The sequence below is a fragment of the Onychomys torridus genome, chromosome 3 (assembly GCF_903995425.1).
Source record: "Onychomys torridus chromosome 3, mOncTor1.1, whole genome shotgun sequence".
Classification (NCBI taxonomy): domain Eukaryota; kingdom Metazoa; phylum Chordata; class Mammalia; order Rodentia; family Cricetidae; genus Onychomys; species Onychomys torridus.
Genome location: NC_050445.1, coordinates 37,328,813 through 37,347,114, shown reverse-complemented (window position 1 = coordinate 37,347,114; position 18,302 = coordinate 37,328,813). Strand labels below are relative to the sequence as shown.

General features: G+C 41.3%; 1 protein-coding gene and 1 non-coding gene across 3 annotated transcripts in view; one reads left to right on the top strand and one right to left on the bottom strand.

The window, feature by feature from the left end:
- The window catches only part of Chchd3 (coiled-coil-helix-coiled-coil-helix domain containing 3), a 284,864-nt gene that overhangs the window by 54,324 nt on the left and 212,238 nt on the right, over positions 1-18,302 (bottom strand). For both annotated transcript variants that reach the window (XM_036181401.1, XM_036181402.1), the window contains one exon: positions 3,113-3,183. In XM_036181401.1, coding sequence (XP_036037294.1) covers positions 3,113-3,183 — 71 coding nt within the window. The remainder of the gene's footprint in view (positions 1-3,112; positions 3,184-18,302) is intronic.
- Positions 8,674-8,775, top strand: LOC118580948. Its single transcript, XR_004944601.1, has one exon. It is a non-coding gene; the product is annotated as a U6 spliceosomal RNA (small nuclear RNA).

Below are 18,302 nucleotides of genomic sequence, written 5' to 3'. Positions count from 1 at the left end.
GAGTCCAGCATAAATAATGATTTCTACCATGAGAGAGGTTCCAAGGGTTTAGAGGTTAGCTCTCAAGGAACCTGATAGGATTCCTGACCTCTCTGTGGCAAGAGCAAAGCCTTATTTATCAGTTAGGCCAGACAGATCCCAATTGAATTTTATAAATAATACTACATCAGAATGGTAAAAAGAATGATGCTACTAGGTTTTGTTCATTACTGAGTTTATCCTCTGGGTCCACATTTTCTTATAGAAATCATCAAAACATTCATGTGTTCTATGAGCTCTCTCATTCTCATTTCCCAGTAGTCAAGCCCAGACTGCATGGCAGGATGGCTCAGTGAGGCAATTCAGGAGTGACTTTTCTAATCTCCTACCATACATCAAGAAGAATCAACATGTCAGTTTTCTAAGCCACTAACCTCACTATCTTGGTTCTTTTGCCTCTCCTATCCAAAGAATGAAGGATTCAACTGTGCTGTCCTTACATTCTATGCTAAATGCTTATATGCTAAAACCTTAATGCCTACTATATCAAAATGTCTTTAAAGGGATACTTCAGGGGTGGTCACGGTGACACATCTTTAATCTTAGCATGCATTTGGGAAGCAGAGGCAGAAATAAGGATGGGCTCTAGTCTAGTGTCCTTATATATTTTTAAAAGATTAGAAGATATGCACAAAGCAAGGACCCACAGGGAGAAAGTGGCCAACTGCAGGCCATGAAGAGAGGCCTCAGAAGAATCTAACCCTGAATACTGGTTTGGGACTTCATCCTCACCAGTACTTTGCAGACCCAGGATTTAACCCATTAGCCAATTATTAATTCACATCCAATCTTAACAACAATTTTGCACCAATCTTCTTTCACCTGCTGAGAACACCCACCTGGTACTTTTGATTCTGTGTCTTCTATGTCCAACCAAGCCTCAAGAACCCACCATTAGATGTCTACTACAAAGTACTGAAGTCAGGACACTCTTAGGTTCAAGCTCCTCCCACTGACTTCTTACTAAATGAAGACTCAATTTCAGCGTAGCAGCTGGAGACATGTGACCTCTGCAGCTCTATCTTGTGCTAAACACTTAAGTAAAGCCATTGATCTTCACTACAGTTGTTACCCACCAACAAAATAGGAACATTTTCTTTCGGGACATCTTCCTCATCCACTGACTCACTACCTTTCTCAAGTCACAGACAAATGCCATCTTCTTTATGAAGACCCCATAGATCATTCTAGTCTGTTTTAGTGTCTCACTTAAATTTTAGTTATTTTTATGGTGATTATCTTTTAATGAAGATGTATCCAGGTACCCAAGTCAAAGGTTCTCAAAGTATGAAGACAAAGGGTTTTTGATATGCTACTCTATCAGGACCAAAGATAAACAGCTACTATGAAAAACATACATAAGTCCAGTACTACTTAAAAAAAATATTTATTTTTATGTGCATTGGTGTTTTGCTTATGTGTATACCAATGTTAAGGATGTCGGGTCCCCAGGAACTATAGTTACAGACAGTAGTGGGCTGTCATTAGGTGCTGGGAATTGAATCTGGGTCCTCTGGAAGAGCAGTCAGTCCTCTTAAATGCTAAGCTGTCCCTTTAGCCCCACACAGTACTACTTTTTAATATTAGTTCAACACTCAACTTTTTATCTAAATTCTTTATTTTGGAAACAGCATCTTGGATATCCCAGGTTGACCTGGTTTAATGTGGTACCAGGGATAAAACCCGGGGCCTTGTTCATAATAGGCAAGTGCTCTACCAAAGGTATGTCTCTAGCCCTTTATCTAAATCCTTCTGATCTTTAAGAATGAGATTTGCAGTAGGATGCAGTGGGGTATACCTGCTACCCCATCACTTATGTGGTGGAAGACAAAAGAACAAGGATTTTTTTGTTTTGTTTTGTTTTGGTTTTGGTTTTTTGTTTTTCGAGACAGGGTTTCTCTGTGTAGCTTTGCACCTTTCCTGGATCTCGCTCTGTAGACCAGGCTGGTGTCAAACTCTCAAAGACCCACCTGCCTCTGCCTCCTGAGTGCTGGGATTAAAGGTGTCCGCCACCACCGCCTGGCTAAGAATAAGGAATTAAAGACCTGCTATTATATCAAGTTTGAGACCAGCCTGAGACACACGAAACTCTGCCTTCAAAAAATAAATGAGATATTGACTGATTGGTTGAACTGTGACTCGTTGGAGTTCTCTTCTAGTCCCTCCACTTTTTTTGCTAATAGAAAGTTTCCATCTATTTAAATACATATTAAACCACCTTAAAAAAAAAACTCATTTTAATCAATGTTTAAGTAACACAAATATCCATTACCATACAAACTGCACTGAAGCAGAAACTAATAATTCTACCTTAAGGTTTGATCATTTTATTAAATGCTTATAAACATGAACAAGGAAAGAGGTCAGAGCTCAATGCAATCTTATAACTAAATCTGTCACAACACCTTTTTTTTCTTCACTAATTTGTACATTTGCGACAAACAGGGGTTATATAATAGAATCCTTTATATACTCAGTAAAATATCTTTTACCTAATCTGAAAACTGGCTGTAAAGAGAACAGATAAGGCTGCGGGTCATGGGCACTTTGATCCATCAAATTACAGAATATTCATTTAGATATCAAAAGGATTAATAGATGTAGCAATTTAACATCACCTTCATAATCAAGGGCAAGGTAAAGTCTATGATTTAAATGTGTTCACGGTACTTGTGAAGAAATAAAAATAGTTTAAATGCAAGAAAGGGAGGATAGCCAAATATGGACCTGCCCATCATTTTACTACATAAAACTGAATGTTTTCCATGTTTCCATTCATTAATTAAGGTAACAATTTACTAGAACCTTCAAATTAAGGGCATTCTATGTCATCTATCATTCCAAATGAAAATTCTCTTACCATTTCTTTCATTTTCCACTTAGTTCATAAAATGGATTGAGCATCAACAAGCTTTCATCGAATGCTCCAGAAAAGAAGATAACATGGCTGCATCTCAACCACCCCAAAACATTTCCAAGTGTTCCCCAGCCCAAATATTAGTGGTCTGTACAGAAAGCCACACAACTGAGCTTTCACCCTGGAGGTCAGATCAGGGCAGGGTGAAGAACTTACTTGAACTTGGCTTCCACCTCTTCAGCGGCTTTCTGATACTCCTCAGTGGTGACTTTGTAGAACTCTGAGCTCTGTGAACAAAGTTGACAACATTTTCACTATGCAAGAAGACAAATGTTCTGATGACTTACAATTTCAAAAAACAGAAGCAACTTTGCTGCATCCACTCCAGAAGTAGAGGGATTTCTGGCTTGAATGGCACAATAATCAGATAGTTGGAAGGCCACTAATTTGAATAGCAGTAAATATAATTCCTTGACAGATGTTCATACTACTAATTCATCATTATTTGATCCTCCTGAGAACATTCCTAACATATCTTTGAAGGATGTCTTAGCTCTACCTTACTTGGTTATCTAGAGTTGCAAAATCAAAAGATTCTTAAGCTCAAAGAACAAAAACCATACATATTCAGAGTGATGCAAAAGCAGTATTTACTTTGCATAATATTTTGTTTTTACTATGGATCGTAACCAAGCATGGTGGTACATATCTTTAATCTCAGCATGCAGGAGGCAGGGGCAGAGAGGCAGGTTAGTTCTAGGTAAGCCTGGTCTACACAGCAAGTTCCAGACCCTGTTTGGAGGGGAAAACAAAAACAATTTTTGATAGAACAAATTTCACATGACTAACAGAACCTCAACATTTGTAACCATCAGTATGAACAAAGAGGCAGACTTAGTAATTGTAGCATTAAAAAGGCTGCACTATGACATTGAACTCATGAACAACATAAGCCAAGCTACAGTGGCAAACCAGTGCCTTTTCCAGGACAGTAGGACTGAAAATTACCCATTGTGACTAGCTGCTCTAGCTGATCTAAAAGCAGTCTCACTAGAGGGGTCAGCCTAAATGACTATGAGTTCTCAGACTCAATGAAATTGCCTGAAAAACACTGGGTAGAGCAGAAGGATGCAACACAATACAGAGCTCTATTGTGCGCCTTCACTACCTAATCACTCGGGTTTCACATCCATAGCTTGGGGTAGTTTATTTTTTAATAAATCATTGTTGGTTGGTAAGAAAATGAAAATGAAAGCCTCCTCACACCAGTGACCCCTTTGTATTTAACAATCCGGGTTGCCCAATGACAGTCACATCCAGGTTTCTAAGATGCAGATAAAATCAATAGGTATGTGATTAGACAACAGACTGGGGTGGCTGGAGCCATGGACAGGTCACCATTTGAGATGATGAATGGCTCTCTATCAACCTCCAGTCCCTATGATGCTAACATTTACTATAATCTTATTTGGGCTACGGTTTATCTTTCTCACACCTGATCAATAAAGATGAACAGAACAGTTGTGAGGATCGATTGTAATTTTTTATCATTTTCAAGCACAAAAGTGCATTTCTGACATGAAGACGGTATCCTAAGTGCACTACCTCTGCAGCTTCAAAAGTGCAATCTGAATGATCAGCCACTCTCTATGTGGAGAGGTGTTAATTCATCAGTAGGCCTAAAGCCATCCAAAAACCATTTGTCTTCTCAGACAGTGGGGCTTCAGGTTGCCCACACTTCACCATATGCTTCACTTACAAGACTTCCCTGTGTTCTTTTACAATGCTGGCTTAAGCTTTCCTAGGAGATTTTTAACAAAGAAGGAGCACCAAAAGCAGTTACCAGTCTATCACTAACAATGTCAGAAACTTCCAAGTCACTGTTCCTAACTATCAAAGGCATTATGTCACTGATACTGGCTAAAACTTTAATAGCTGCACAGGACTGAGCTGAAAGTTCTGGTTTGGAGCCTAGCCTGTGACCTTAAGTCAGTCAGCCTTCCCCAACTTTCTCTCCAGTATTTGTAGCCTATAAAATATGGATGATAATTAGCATTGCTTAATTATCTAACTAAGCTGTTGAAATAGTCAAAGAAGACAGGAAAGAGAGAGCTGTGAAAGAGATTTTGTAGAGCACAAAGAACATCTGAAGAGAATAATGGTGTGTGTGTGTGTGTGTGTGTGTGTGTGTGTGTGTGTGTGTGCGTGCGTGTGCGTGTGTGTGCGTGCGTGTGCGTGCGTGCGCGTGCGTGTGTGTGTGTGTGTGTGTGCGTGCGTGTGTGTGTGTGTGCGTGTGCGTGCGTGCGTGCGTGTGTGTGTGTGTGTGCGCGCTAACAGGTGTCATTCCACTCTGGGGACAAATCCCAAATGATCAAAAACAGTGAAATCTTCTAGGAAGAATAATGCATAAAGGTGAGAATTTTGCTACGGTACAGATCAGCAAACTGCCCTCCCATCTGTAATGCCAAAGGCAGGGAAAGTGATTCCAGTTACAACCTCTACAGTGATAAATGCGGAGCAGCTGTGCCTATGGAGCCTCCAAGCTCACTAGAGTGTTCTCGTTCTAAAGCTGAAGGTTTTAGTTCGGCTCTATACTTCCAACTACAGTGACCAGTTCCCCATACTGCATTAATCTTTCTAATTATAAAAAGTCCCAAGAAGGAAATACTACATAAATAATTTTTTTTTTTAAATCTTAAGTATACTTGAGATATGTAGACAGTATTCAATTAATAAAATACTTATTCAATTAACACTAGATCCTTATTATCCTAGTAAATGTTCACTCAGGGTAATTAGACCCTCAAGAAAATTTTAATCTAACATCAAAGAAAACCAATTCTAATGGAACGCAACGGTCCAATGTGGATGCTGTTTCTAGAGTTCTAACTCTGGCCTCAGAAAAAACAGCTAAAACGATACACCATTCATTCAAAACCCAAACACCAAATCCTCAGTACATTTGCAAGGGGAGAAAGGATGAATACCAGGTATTCAGGTAGAAATGTGTACAGCAGAGAATAAGAACTAAGCATGCACACATATATGGAGAAAAGTTGAAGCTACATGGTAGAATGTAATTCATGTGGTTTGGAAAATGCAAAATAAACTGCTGATTATCTGCAATTGGCAGTTTTGTGTTCGTGGCAGCAAGAGAACAGAAGAGCAGGATTCCACAAAGAAAGGGGACATAAAGGTGTAAGGCCTATAGTCATATTCTGTTCCTTAAAATTAGATATGAAGATATAGTCAGACTTGTTTGTATTTCACACATATACAAAAACTTCATTGCTTCTTTCTGTCCACAAAGTGGCTAACAATAAATAATGTAATGTGCTAGAACATAAAAGTACATTTGAGGAAGGGGTATGGGCTGAGTAGAATTTTAATATATTCTTACAAAAATTAAGCCACTATACACACTTACTAAACAAATGTTTTTTTTTTCCATTTTTTTAAACTACAAAATTAGAGTCATATAAAGGGCAGAAAGTAGTAGGTCCTCACATCTCACTCAGCTTCACCTCAGAGCGTGAGTGGAACTTTACAATCCCATACATGTAACTAGTGGTTGCAGTGGTAGGTATTAAATAACTCTAGACTTTGAGTGTGTGTTTGTGTAGGGGTAGGTGTGTGCCTGTAGAAGCCCAGAGGTTGATGGAGAGCATTTTCTTTAACTCTCCAGCATTCTTTTTGAGGCAGGGTCTCTCACTGACCCTAGTGTTCACTGATTCTGTCAGGCTGGCTGGCCAGTGAGCTTGAGCCTCTCTCTGCCTCCCCAGTACTGAGATCATCGATCACAAGGCTTGGATTTTTATGTAGGTGTTGGGGGTCCAAATTATGCTTGCATGACAACACTTTATCAGCTGAGCTGTCTTCCCAGTCCCTAAACTCTGGACTGTACTAGTATTTTTCCAGGTGTGTTCCTTTTATGGTCTGGAGCTAACCATAGACTCCATATAGCAGTTCATTGCCACAACTGAGTTTCCTCTAACCTGTGAGAGTTCCTTTGGTTTTGCTTGTCTGCTTGGCACTTCTAAAGGACACTTGTCAGATATTTTGTATATACCTCATAGTAGGGCTTGTTTTATGTTTCCTCCTGACTGGGCTGAGCCCACAATGACAGGACAAGAGTCCCACAGAATCAACCTGCCCTTCTCTTTCTTCATCCATTGCCTGGTCTAGTCTGCAACAATGACCAGTGTATTCTGCAGAGGCATAGAGTTTTAAATGACATTACGGTATATCTACACACCAGGGGGATATGACAAGCTTCAGTTCTTCTTTTTAAATGTAATAGTAGAAAACAAGTAAGAGATTAGAAAAAGACTTTTAAAGAATAATCTCCAAAGACTTGGCAGCTGTTTTCAGGAAAGAACAGATTCCTCAGGGGGTGACTGTGGACTGACTAGATGATGGGAGAGGATAAAAAGAGGGAAAGGAAGAAAGAGCTAGCATGGGACAGACCAACACCAGAAAATCCACTGTTCCCTAATCGTTTGGCTATGAGGAACCAGTATGCTCGACTGTACTAATCTCCTTCCTGCTCCAAGAGGCTATCTACCAAGCTGAAAAGAGCTAGCTGTCCATTGCTAGGGCATGTGTAGACCGGATCTTGTAAGGAACAGAAAATGGAAATTGGGTAGATGGTTCAGACATTCTCCCAGGGACTACCTCAACTCTACCTAGGTAGAGGATGTTAGAAAGGAACCTCAACTTTTCTCCCACTATCCTAGGAGCCCCTAGAACAGAAGGTGTGGACCTACTATTTCAGAGTCACTTCTGGAGTACTGTGAACTGTAACACCTGAATCTCAGAGGTTGAGGTGTCCTAAATTAATTTTCTAGTCCCATCACAGAACACCCCATGACCAAGGAAATTTATAAAAGAAAGTGTTTAATTTGGTGCTCATGGTTCCAGAAGGCAGCAGAGTCCATGACCATCATGCTAAGAAGCACGAGCATGTAGGCAGGCATGGTGCTGTAGTAGCTGCTCACAGTTTACATTTAACTCACAAGGAGGAGGAGGAGGGAGGGAGGGAAATGAACTAACAGGAAAGGCCATGTGCTTTTGAAACTTCAAAGGCAGCCCTTAGTGACACACTCCCTCCTTCCCAATCATGGAACCAAGCATTCCAACATATGAGGCTACAGAGGCCATTCTCCTTCAAACCACCACAATGAAGAAGCTAAATTTTTAACAAGTTATCATGAACATTCCCTAAAATTGTAAACTACTGGGTTACTAGAACAAGAACAGTGAAAAACCACCAGTGTTCTTGAAAAATGATGGCAAACACCACTTACCATCTTTAAAAACAGCAGCCATCTTTACAAAGGTGTTCCAAATCAGCTTTTCTATTGATGCTGTCTGCAGGGGACTGGTTGAACCCCAGACTACTCCAAGGGTTCTGGCTCCCCACACTGCCTAGCAGCACTAACTGTTCTTGCCCCAAGTCAGCATGTAACAGAAGCACAGTAGTTCCAAGAACATCTGCTCTTGGTGTTTGTGTCTCAAGACAGTTGATAGCATCTTACTAATTACAGGTTGTCCGTATTTTAATGTCATTGTTATCCTTTAATGTAAAAGTCCCTCTGCAGGAGAACAAACCTACATGGACTATTTTTACCCAACTGTTTCACAATGTCAAAATTGGATTCAAATATATAATATGTATATTCCTTATTTCTAAAGGAGGTATGTGTATATTCTCTCAAAATTTGTTGATACACTAAATGTTCATTTTGTAGGGAGGGATACCAGTAATATTCAAAAAGAGAACCAAGAGCTTCCTTCTGGTAAAACTTTAAGATACAGAAAAGATTAGCATGGCCTCTGGCAAGGATCACATGCAAATGTATGAAGCATTCCTTATTATGGTCAAAGCATATTATATGCATGCATAAGAATGTCACAATGAAACTCATCACTTCTTACAATTTATGTTAATAAAAAATAAAAGCAAAGATTAAACAGTTTTTACATACTGTTAAAAAATAAAAGCAGCTGGGCACTGGTGATACACACCTTTAATCCCAGCACATGGAGGGAGAGGCAGGCAGATCTCTGTGAATTGGAGGCCAGCCTGGGCTACCGAGTGAGTTCCAGGAAAGGTGCCAAAGCTACACAGAGAAACTCTGTCTTGGAAAATGAAGAAGAAAAAAAAAGGCAAAAGATTAACAGTTTCTACAGGAAGAACTAGAAATATGAGCTGCTTATGACTGTGCAAGGTGCCAAGGTGGCCTTCCAATAGAAAACTACTGCTTATGAAAAGGAAGCCCACAGTTGTGAGTACCATGACGGCCTAAAATTAAAACACACCTCCACACAAATTTGCTCCATGTAGTCTCCTGCCCCATCAGCCTCCAGAAAAATTCTTGACATTATTTGTCTGCTTGTGGCATGGATTTGTGGCAGGTAAATCAAGTATTAAAGATATGACTTATTAATTTCTTCCTTCTAGAAAAAAACTTTTATTGATATACGCATAAAATGTTTCCCACCAAGAATTTTTGTGAGAAAATAAGATTCCATAAATTCAGTGTAGAAGGACATTATCTTTGAGATGTTTTAGCACCATCAAAACCCAGGTATAGCCCTGCCTTTCTTTATCAAGCAAAATGTGTTCCTCCGGGGGGAACTACCTCCAGAACAAAAATGTAAGTCTTTCTATTTGGGATACGCTTCTGTCACCTGTCCCAGAGGACTAGACATCATTGGAAACACTAGGTATTTTTACTTTCTATATTAAAACATTTTCCCAACCAAGGCACTGGGGACCAATTATTGGAAACACAAGGAGCAAACTGAGTAGAGGAAAGGCTCCATTGTACATAATTTTAAAGATGTGCTTCATTTCAGTCATGACTGTCTCCTAAAGAACATTCTTAGCAGCGCAGCATGGTGGTCAGGAAGGACCTTAAGGTCAGACACCAAACCACAGCTCCCTGAAGAACAGAACAAATTACTTAACCTCAACAGGTGCATCACATCTATTAAACAGGGACAGTAATGACAATTACCCAGTAAGATGCCTTGGAGAAAAAATAAGGTAGTCCATGGGAAATACTCTGTAAGATACCCAAGACAAAGTCAGCCCCCAACGAGAATACTGTAAAGGACAAAAGCCTTTTCTAGTAAAGCAGGCAGCACCAAGTCAAGGAGCTTACACTCCTCTGCCACACCATAAGGTGAATAAGTACGATGAGGCCTGGGCAGTGCTGGAAATGCAGATGGCTATGTCACTAACTAGCCCAGGCCAAGAGAAAAAAAAAAAAAAAAGCTTATTGTGGTCACCCATTCCTGTAATGACAGCCCTCATGAGGCTGTAGACAGGAGGATCTTGAGTTCAAAGCTGCATGGGCTACAAGGTGAGACCTTGCCTCAAAACTAACTCTTTCTTCTTCCCTCTAGTAACGTTTCAGCTCATCACCAACAAAATGCAATTAACTCAATAATCAGCCAAAATGCTTTAATGTGAGAACTCCTCCTGATGTTAATTTTTACTGTGCATTCTAAATCTCTAAGAAATGCTGTCCATCATGATTCCACAGTTGACTCATGAACCCTTTTATTTTGAAGCCTCTTTATAAGCAAAATCCCATGGAATGGGCTATGAGAAATGCTAGGTTAAGAAAAATTCACCAATACTGTAAAAATGCAGCTCTTCTTTTCTTCAAGCAATATTTTTTCATGAGTTTAGAAGTAATATCCAAATGTTAAGGAAAGAGAAGTTGGCAAAGCTGAAAAATGATTCCAAAGTGGATGCCTCAGATATCACTTTTTATCCAGTACATTAGAAAGCAGGGCATTACACTGAATTTTGAATATTTTAATTTTGTGAGTATGTGAACCACATTCATGTCTGGATCCACAGAGGCTAGAAGCAGGAATTGGAAACCCTGGAATAGAAGTTCTAACAGTTGTGAGCAGCCATGAAGGATGCTGTGAATAAAACCTAGATCTCGTGGAAGAGCAGGCAATCCTCTTAATCACTGAGTTAGCGTTCCAACCCTTAACTGAATCTTTAAATAGAAGATAAAAATAGTTTTTGCTTTGTTTGGTTTTATGTTTTCAAGACTGGGTTTCTGTATAGCCCTGGCTGTCCTGTAGACCAGTCTGGACTTGAACTCAGAGAGATCTGCCTGCCTCTGCCTCCCAAATGCTAGGATTAAAGACATGTACCACCACCACCCAGCTAGTTTTGTTTTAGTTTTTCTTTAATTTCCATTTTAAAAGTATTTATTTTTTAAGTGTGTGTGTGTGTGTGTGTGTGTGTGTGTGTGTGTGTGTGTGTAGCGGGGGTTGGAGATGCTTGTATATGTGCAAGTGCCAAGGGCATTGAATTCCTTGAAACTGCAGTGTTTGTGATACCCAACACAGGGGCTGGGGTCTGATCTGAACTCTGGTTGTCAGGATTGAGGAACAAGTGTTCATCTCTGAGCCATTTATTTAGCCGAGATCAAATCCTGTTAAGGCAGCTTGCTGCTTTACCTAACCTGTTCCTTTAGACCTGTCTGCTAAGTTGTCAAATGGCCACCATTCTTCCCTCTTTTCTGATCCCATGCCTCTTGGATTCCAGCAGGAATAGTTGCAATCTATGTCCCAGAGCTTCTATCTGGGTTAAACTAATGACTCACGTGGCCATGCCAGTATGCTAGTTCAAACCAGAGCCTTGAAACTCTGCCACGATGGAATAAACATTATTCAGTAGAGGACATCCTAGCCACATCGAACTTCAGTTCACTCAGCAGTAGAGAGCTCCACTGAGCAAGGAGCTGCCAGCTGACACCAGTCCAACAGGAGGAGGGCTAGAGACTCAAAGGTGAAGAAATGGTGGTTGTTTCAGACCAGAGTTTGGGGTAGTTGGTCATACAGAAAAGTTACCAATGCATGCCCTTTCTCCATGTTCTCATAAAGAACAAACACACCACACTGAACCAACAGCATGGTTCCATGTATCCTAAGGGTTACCCTGTCAGGGTCTTAGTATGAAACATTCTCCACAGGCTCATGCTTTGGATATTTGTTCCTTAGCTAGTGGCACTATTTGGGGAAGCTGAGGAGCCATTAGGTGAGGACATAGCTGGTAGGAGGAGGTCACTAAGGGCCAGGTGTGAAGGTTACAGCTGGGTCACACTACTTCCTGGTCTGTCAAGGTGCGGATAGCTTTGACATTATGCTCTAACCACTATGGATTGAGAGGATCCACTATGTTTTCCTTACTATGATGGGCTGAACGCCGATACAACTGTGAGCCAAGATAAGCCTTTCTTACCATAAGTTGATACGTTAGATATTGGCCACAAAAGGAACAAAAGGATACAAGGAATAAGTACATACATCATCCTATTCCATATTATGTAAGAGTACTGAACAAAACACATAACACATAATATTGAAACAATGTCACACTGACACCATTAAATCTGAACTACACTTCAATTTTTACTCTTATTCAAAACACAGTAAGACAGGGACAGGTCTAATGTAATCAAAATAATGTGACGCTGCCAAGGATTGCATCTACCCAGCTTCTCCCCTACAATGTCTCAAAAGAGGTTAACACTGTAAAATCACAGTAACAAGCAAAGTTAAGAGCCCAAGAGACAAACCACAGCTCCTTGAAGCAAGCATGAAGTTTCATTTTCCATGAAATACGAAGTCTAGGTACTGGAAACCCAGGACTGATGTACGAGTGTAAGTGTACAATCAGCTGACTAGGGTTTTTCCCTCTACTTCTAGACTCACTAACTTCCTTTGATGTTTAGTTTTTTGCAGGGCTGGAAGATGGCTACTGTACTCGGTTACTCTGCCCATATTGTCAGGAGAAAGAAGGGAGGGTAAAGGGAAGGGAGAGGCCTTTTTCAGAAATTCCCACTTACACGGTTTTGGCCAGAACTGTAAACCATTCATAAGTCTGGCTAAAAAGGCTGAGGAATTGAGAACTTTTTTGTTCTCAGCTTCTAGAATAAAGAGAAGAAAAACCTGCAATGGGTCTCTCTGAGCCAATTCATCAAACCTGCCAGAGAGCCTGGTGATTACAAAGCATCGGTTCATTTTAGATTTGACCATTCCAATGTTTCTCTCCAATCTCTCTTAAGATACAGGTGTGGCAGTGGCAGAAATATGGGCCCTGTTTACCCACCTGATGTCCAGGAACGAAAAGGGAACCAACTGTGGCAGTGATGTACCCAAGTTTCTCTGGGCTGGCTGTCATGCAAGTGTCATAGAGTGTGTGATACACTCCACTTGGCAATTTCAGATGCTTCCCTTTAAAAGTGCACATTAACATGCACACACAGACACAGGCTGCTGTGAGACTTGAAAAACACGTTTTCAATTTTTAAGTGAGATCAGAAGGAAACATGGGCACACTCAGCATTCTTGAGTGCTTTCTCAAGTCTGGTTCCACTCTCCTGTAAGCACTGTGAGCCTACCTACGGCACACAAGAAATGAACACACCCAAAGGTCAGAGCAAAAACTGCTTCCTTAACTCTCAGTGTTTCATTCACAAAGTGTTTCACAGGGATAGAGGAGGATGCTATGTAACGAATCATAGCCAAGGGACAGCTGATTCTAGTAGCCAGAGACTACTTTCCAAAGGACAGAACTGCTCCTTACTGTCTGCTCAGAGCAAAAGATGAAAGGAAGCAGTTTGGGGTGTATCCAGACTAAGCTAAAGGTATGGGTACCCTCTTTTCATACTAATCGTCCACTACCCTTAACCACAAGTTTCTACTGACCTACAACTCCTTAGATACAAGGACCAGTTGAATGACCAGCCAATTCCAACAAAAATCTGGGAGCTCAAACAGTAGGAACAAGTTAAAACATACCTGCTGATAAGAAGCTAGGTTCACACAACTACCCCAGAAACCACATTGTAAGACCTCATCAGTTAGATGCTGGTGTGAATCCACCCACATAAAATCAGCACTTAGGAACCCAACTTAAAGCTATGTTAACCACAGCTCAGACACTATGCCAGGCAGGAAGCCCTGGCCACTAACTGCATTGGTTACTCCTCTTTTCAGCACTGGGACAGGACTTGATGGAGGAACTCAGGAGAAAAGAATTTTGTTTTAATTCAGAGTCTCAGAGCAGGGGAGACATGGCAATGAAGGCTCCATCTCAGGAAGCAGAGCGTCAGGTGGGAATGAGGATGGTTACAACCCTCTTGACCCAATCTTACAACACCGTATCTGCCAGGTATGTCCCATGTCTGCAACCTACCAGAAGAGTGCCACCAGCTGGGGACCAAGTATTCAAACAACTGAGCTGGTGAGGGACCATTCACAATCAACCATAGCACACTTGATGGAAGTAGGCATTCACAGCAGATTCTGTGATTTATCTTTTCATAGAATTATACAGAACCAAGAGACTGACTTTGCAGAACAACCACATCTTGACCACCGGAATTCTGAGAGCTATATAGATCTTAAAAACTCATGAATGGTCCAGTTTATCTAGAGGTTTTACCCTTTCCCCCAAGACACCCATTAGATAGCATGATGCTGGGCTAAGCCTTCTGTAGTGTGCTGCCTTATACTCTGGCAGAAGAACGATGGAAGGAATCTGAAATTCTCCCCAATCAACTAGGCCCAGAATAGAGAAGCTGGCTTCTTAAAGAACCTCTTTATGGGCCTCTGAAATTCTCAGCTTTGATTCCACGGTCTCCTGATAATCTCAATTTCCTTCCCCCCCTTCCCCCCCCCCCCCCGCCCCTTGCACTACTGCTCAGGACGCAGCTATCCATGGGGCAGGGGAAACAGATACCTCAACAGTGTACCCAAGCGCCAACATGGGTTCAAGTGCACAGTCTATCAGATCCAGTATTCTGTTTCTAAAAGGTACCCTGCAATGGGCGAGGCTGTAAACAATCTCACTTTCTTATTAAAATGAAGTGATCCTATTGGGAGCACTAGACAGCTCAGTTGTTGGCACAGTCTGCTTTTCCTTGTGAGAAGCGGACGATCTCCCCACCATTCCTCCAATGCTTAGATCCTTAGGTGATACAAAGAGCCTCAACTGCCACTAAATGACCACTACTGTGTGCCAAGCTGGAAAGGAAGACAGCCTGACTTTTGTCTTGTGTACGCGTGAAGCTCAGAAGGCTGATCAGTAACTAATGACTAATTTAGTGTGTTCTATTGGTTCAAAATCTTATTATACACTATAGTAAAGAAAACCTCCCAGTGTCTTATATCCCAGTATCTCTCCTTCCTCTTTCAAAAATTATGATTTCAGCTGGAAATGGGATCATCCAAACCAAACTTCCAAGCCTGTCTGCAGCAGTACAACCTTCCCATGGCTCACGGCCAAGCTGCTTTAACACGGAACTGGCCCCAGCTAGCTGACACCTACTCAGACCTTTCTCTTCTCCCAACCCCCTCCCCTTCAGTTTGCAAAGCAGGATTGAGGGCTAGTGCCTCCAAAGCTACCTTGGCCGACCACCAACCTTGTGAGGACAGTGTGTTAGCACACAGGGATGGACACACAGGTACAGAGCTCTCTGGACACTGAGGCTACAATGTCGGCCAGAGGATGTCTCAAATCTAGAATTCTATTAAAATAAAAAATTCTTTTTTCTGATGGAAACCATTCTATTTTTATGAGTTATCAAGTTCCACTAATCAAAGTCAGATGCTCTAAAGAGCCCTAAGATGTTGGCTTTTCATACAGCCGTGGAGAGCTTCAGTAGCACATGTGATGACACTCGTGGAGTACCTTCCTCCTGGCAGCAACGTCGCTTTTCCTACTCATTCCATGTCCTTCTGCCTCTCTCCCACCCCAGCAAAGAGCAGGGAGAATTAAAAAAGAAAAGCATAGCTATGTTTAAATCTAGGATTCAATCTTACCAGCTTTAAAAAGCCATATTTCATAAAAGTCTCACTGTCTCTGGGGTCCCTTGGTGAAATTAATACTCCTGCTTGTGTAATTACTCTGAGTCCACCTTCACTGTTACTCACAGAAGCAACTGGAATATCCAGCCCTTCTAGTATTTCTAACTTTATTCCAGGAACTTTAGAAACTTTGCTAAGTGGCTGGGTGGTGGTGGTGTATGTCTTTAATCTCAGCACTTGGGAGGCAGAGGTAGGAGGATCTTAGTGAGTTTGAGGCCACCCTGGTCTACAAAGCGAGTTATAGGATAGCCAAGCAAGACTGTTACACAGAGAAACCCTGTCTCGAAAAACCAAAAAAAAAAAAAAAAAAAGCTTTGCTAAGTATAATCTAATGGGTTAAGTTGTATATTGCTGTTTTTCCCTTGACTTCATTTTCTATTTAAAACAGTAATCGTAGATTCACTGACAGCCTTGGCACCACACAAGGAAAACATCAGCTAAATTATGCCATGCCTCAGTTTCTTCATCTGGGCAAACACAAGACTGTGCCAAAAAGATTCAACTGTCACTGTGCTGGCAAGTCTCATGTCAACCTGAAACAAGGTACAAGAAGGGGAGCCTCAACTGAGAAACTGCTTCAATAGATCCAGCTGTAAGATATTTTTTTAATTGGTGATTGATGGGGGAGGGCTCAGCCCACTGTGGGTGGTTCTATCCCTGGGCTGGTGGCCACATGGAGCACCCTTCCATGGCTTCTGAATTAGCTCCTGACTCCAGGTTCCTGCCCTGGCTTTCTGTGATAATGAACAGTGCTGTGGAAGTGTAAGCCAAATAAGCCTTTCCTCCTCAACTTGATTTTTGGTCCTGGTGTTTCATTGCAGCAATAGAAACTCCAACTGAGACAGCCACCTACTTTCTTTTGACTAGCTCTATATGTACTGAAAGCCTGTGCCAGACGTGATACCCGGAATTTGGAGTACTGTGGTGGGTGATGTGGCCCCACTTTCACAGTTTATGGCAAAATGTGGGAGAGACACATAAATTTAAAAATCCAGTAAATAAATGTATAATTAGAGAAGCACTGTTGGGCTATAGGATCACTAAAGGGAGGTCTCTATTGCTAGGAAGCAGTTTGTCAAATGAGTCTCCAAAGCCCTTTATTTCTCTTGTATGTAACTAACCTTCATACGCAGCTCCTGGCTTAGCTATAATTTTATTTCGTTTAATTTCCAGTACAACATTCAAGAAGTACCTCTGATTTCTCTCCTCTTTAGTAGTAAGAGAGAGCTACTTGTCTTGTGAAATGAGGTCTAAGAGCAAAGAAACCAGAAGCCACAAAGCAGTTCTGAATAGTACTAGAGTAGTGTGTGAAACACACATGCACATGCATGCGCACACATTGGAATGTTAGCAGACTAAGATTCTGAAACCAATGGCTGCGGCCCTTGGAGGATAAAGTTTTCCTGCTAACTTAGTAGCCATCCATAACAAGGTCTTAGCATGAGTCCATGTAACTTTTATAAGAAAAAAACCACAGTGCACTCACTGTCAAAAAGCACTACTCTGGAATTCTTTTCATGCCAGAATATACACAGATAGCATAGAGTGGGCCAGTGAAAGATGGCTCTGGGTAAAGACACCTACCACCAAGCCTGACAATCTGAGTTCAATCCCTAAGCCCCACATTAGAAAGGGACAGAACCAACTCCTGAAAGTTACTCTACAATCTCTGCTGTGCTGTGTGCACCCAACATGATGCATACAAATAAATAAGACATAAACTAAAAATTAAAAAATTATTACATATACTGAGAAAGTGGTACCATTTTCCATTTATTCTGAATATAGAACAATAATTTTTCCCAACATTATTCTATTATTCGGTATCGATGCCAGTAAAAGGACTTCATACTTTGTTTGTTGCTCTCCTTATGACAAACAGTATGACTCGTTTCCATTCACCTTTCAGACTTGAAATCACACACCTAAGACCTTTCTGCTCTTGCTATGGCTAGTGTCTTACTGTTTCTTTGCAAGGGTGAGACAAAGCAATTTCACAGTTATCAGAAGGGTTATCAAGAGAATTTACCACTATGTATTGCAAGACCTGGAGAGTAACTCTTAAATTACTGTGTTGCCAGCATGGGCACCTCTCATTCTCTTGAGGGCTCTGTGATGCAGCAGTCACTCTTGAGGTCAAAAGTCTGCCTTGGGAAATGCTCAACGAGGCGATGCTGTGTGCACATTTAACAATACACACCGGATGGCTTCATAAAGAGCCTGTCATATCAGGACCGCCAGCACATCTCAGGCTCAAGACCATGGTACCCTAGCTGGTCTCAATCTAACAAAGGGACTCTCCTGTGTTTGCTCAGCACAAGTGCTGGTACAAGCCTTTGCAGATGGAACCAAGCTGGAACTGGGCTGAGAAAGCCTTAGATGATAACTAACTCTTAGTGGAAGGTATGTCCAACTTGCAGCTGAGAGTGAGTACAAATGCAGCCTAAAACAAAATCATGAATTAAGACTTTATGAACACTGTTGCCGATTGGCTAAT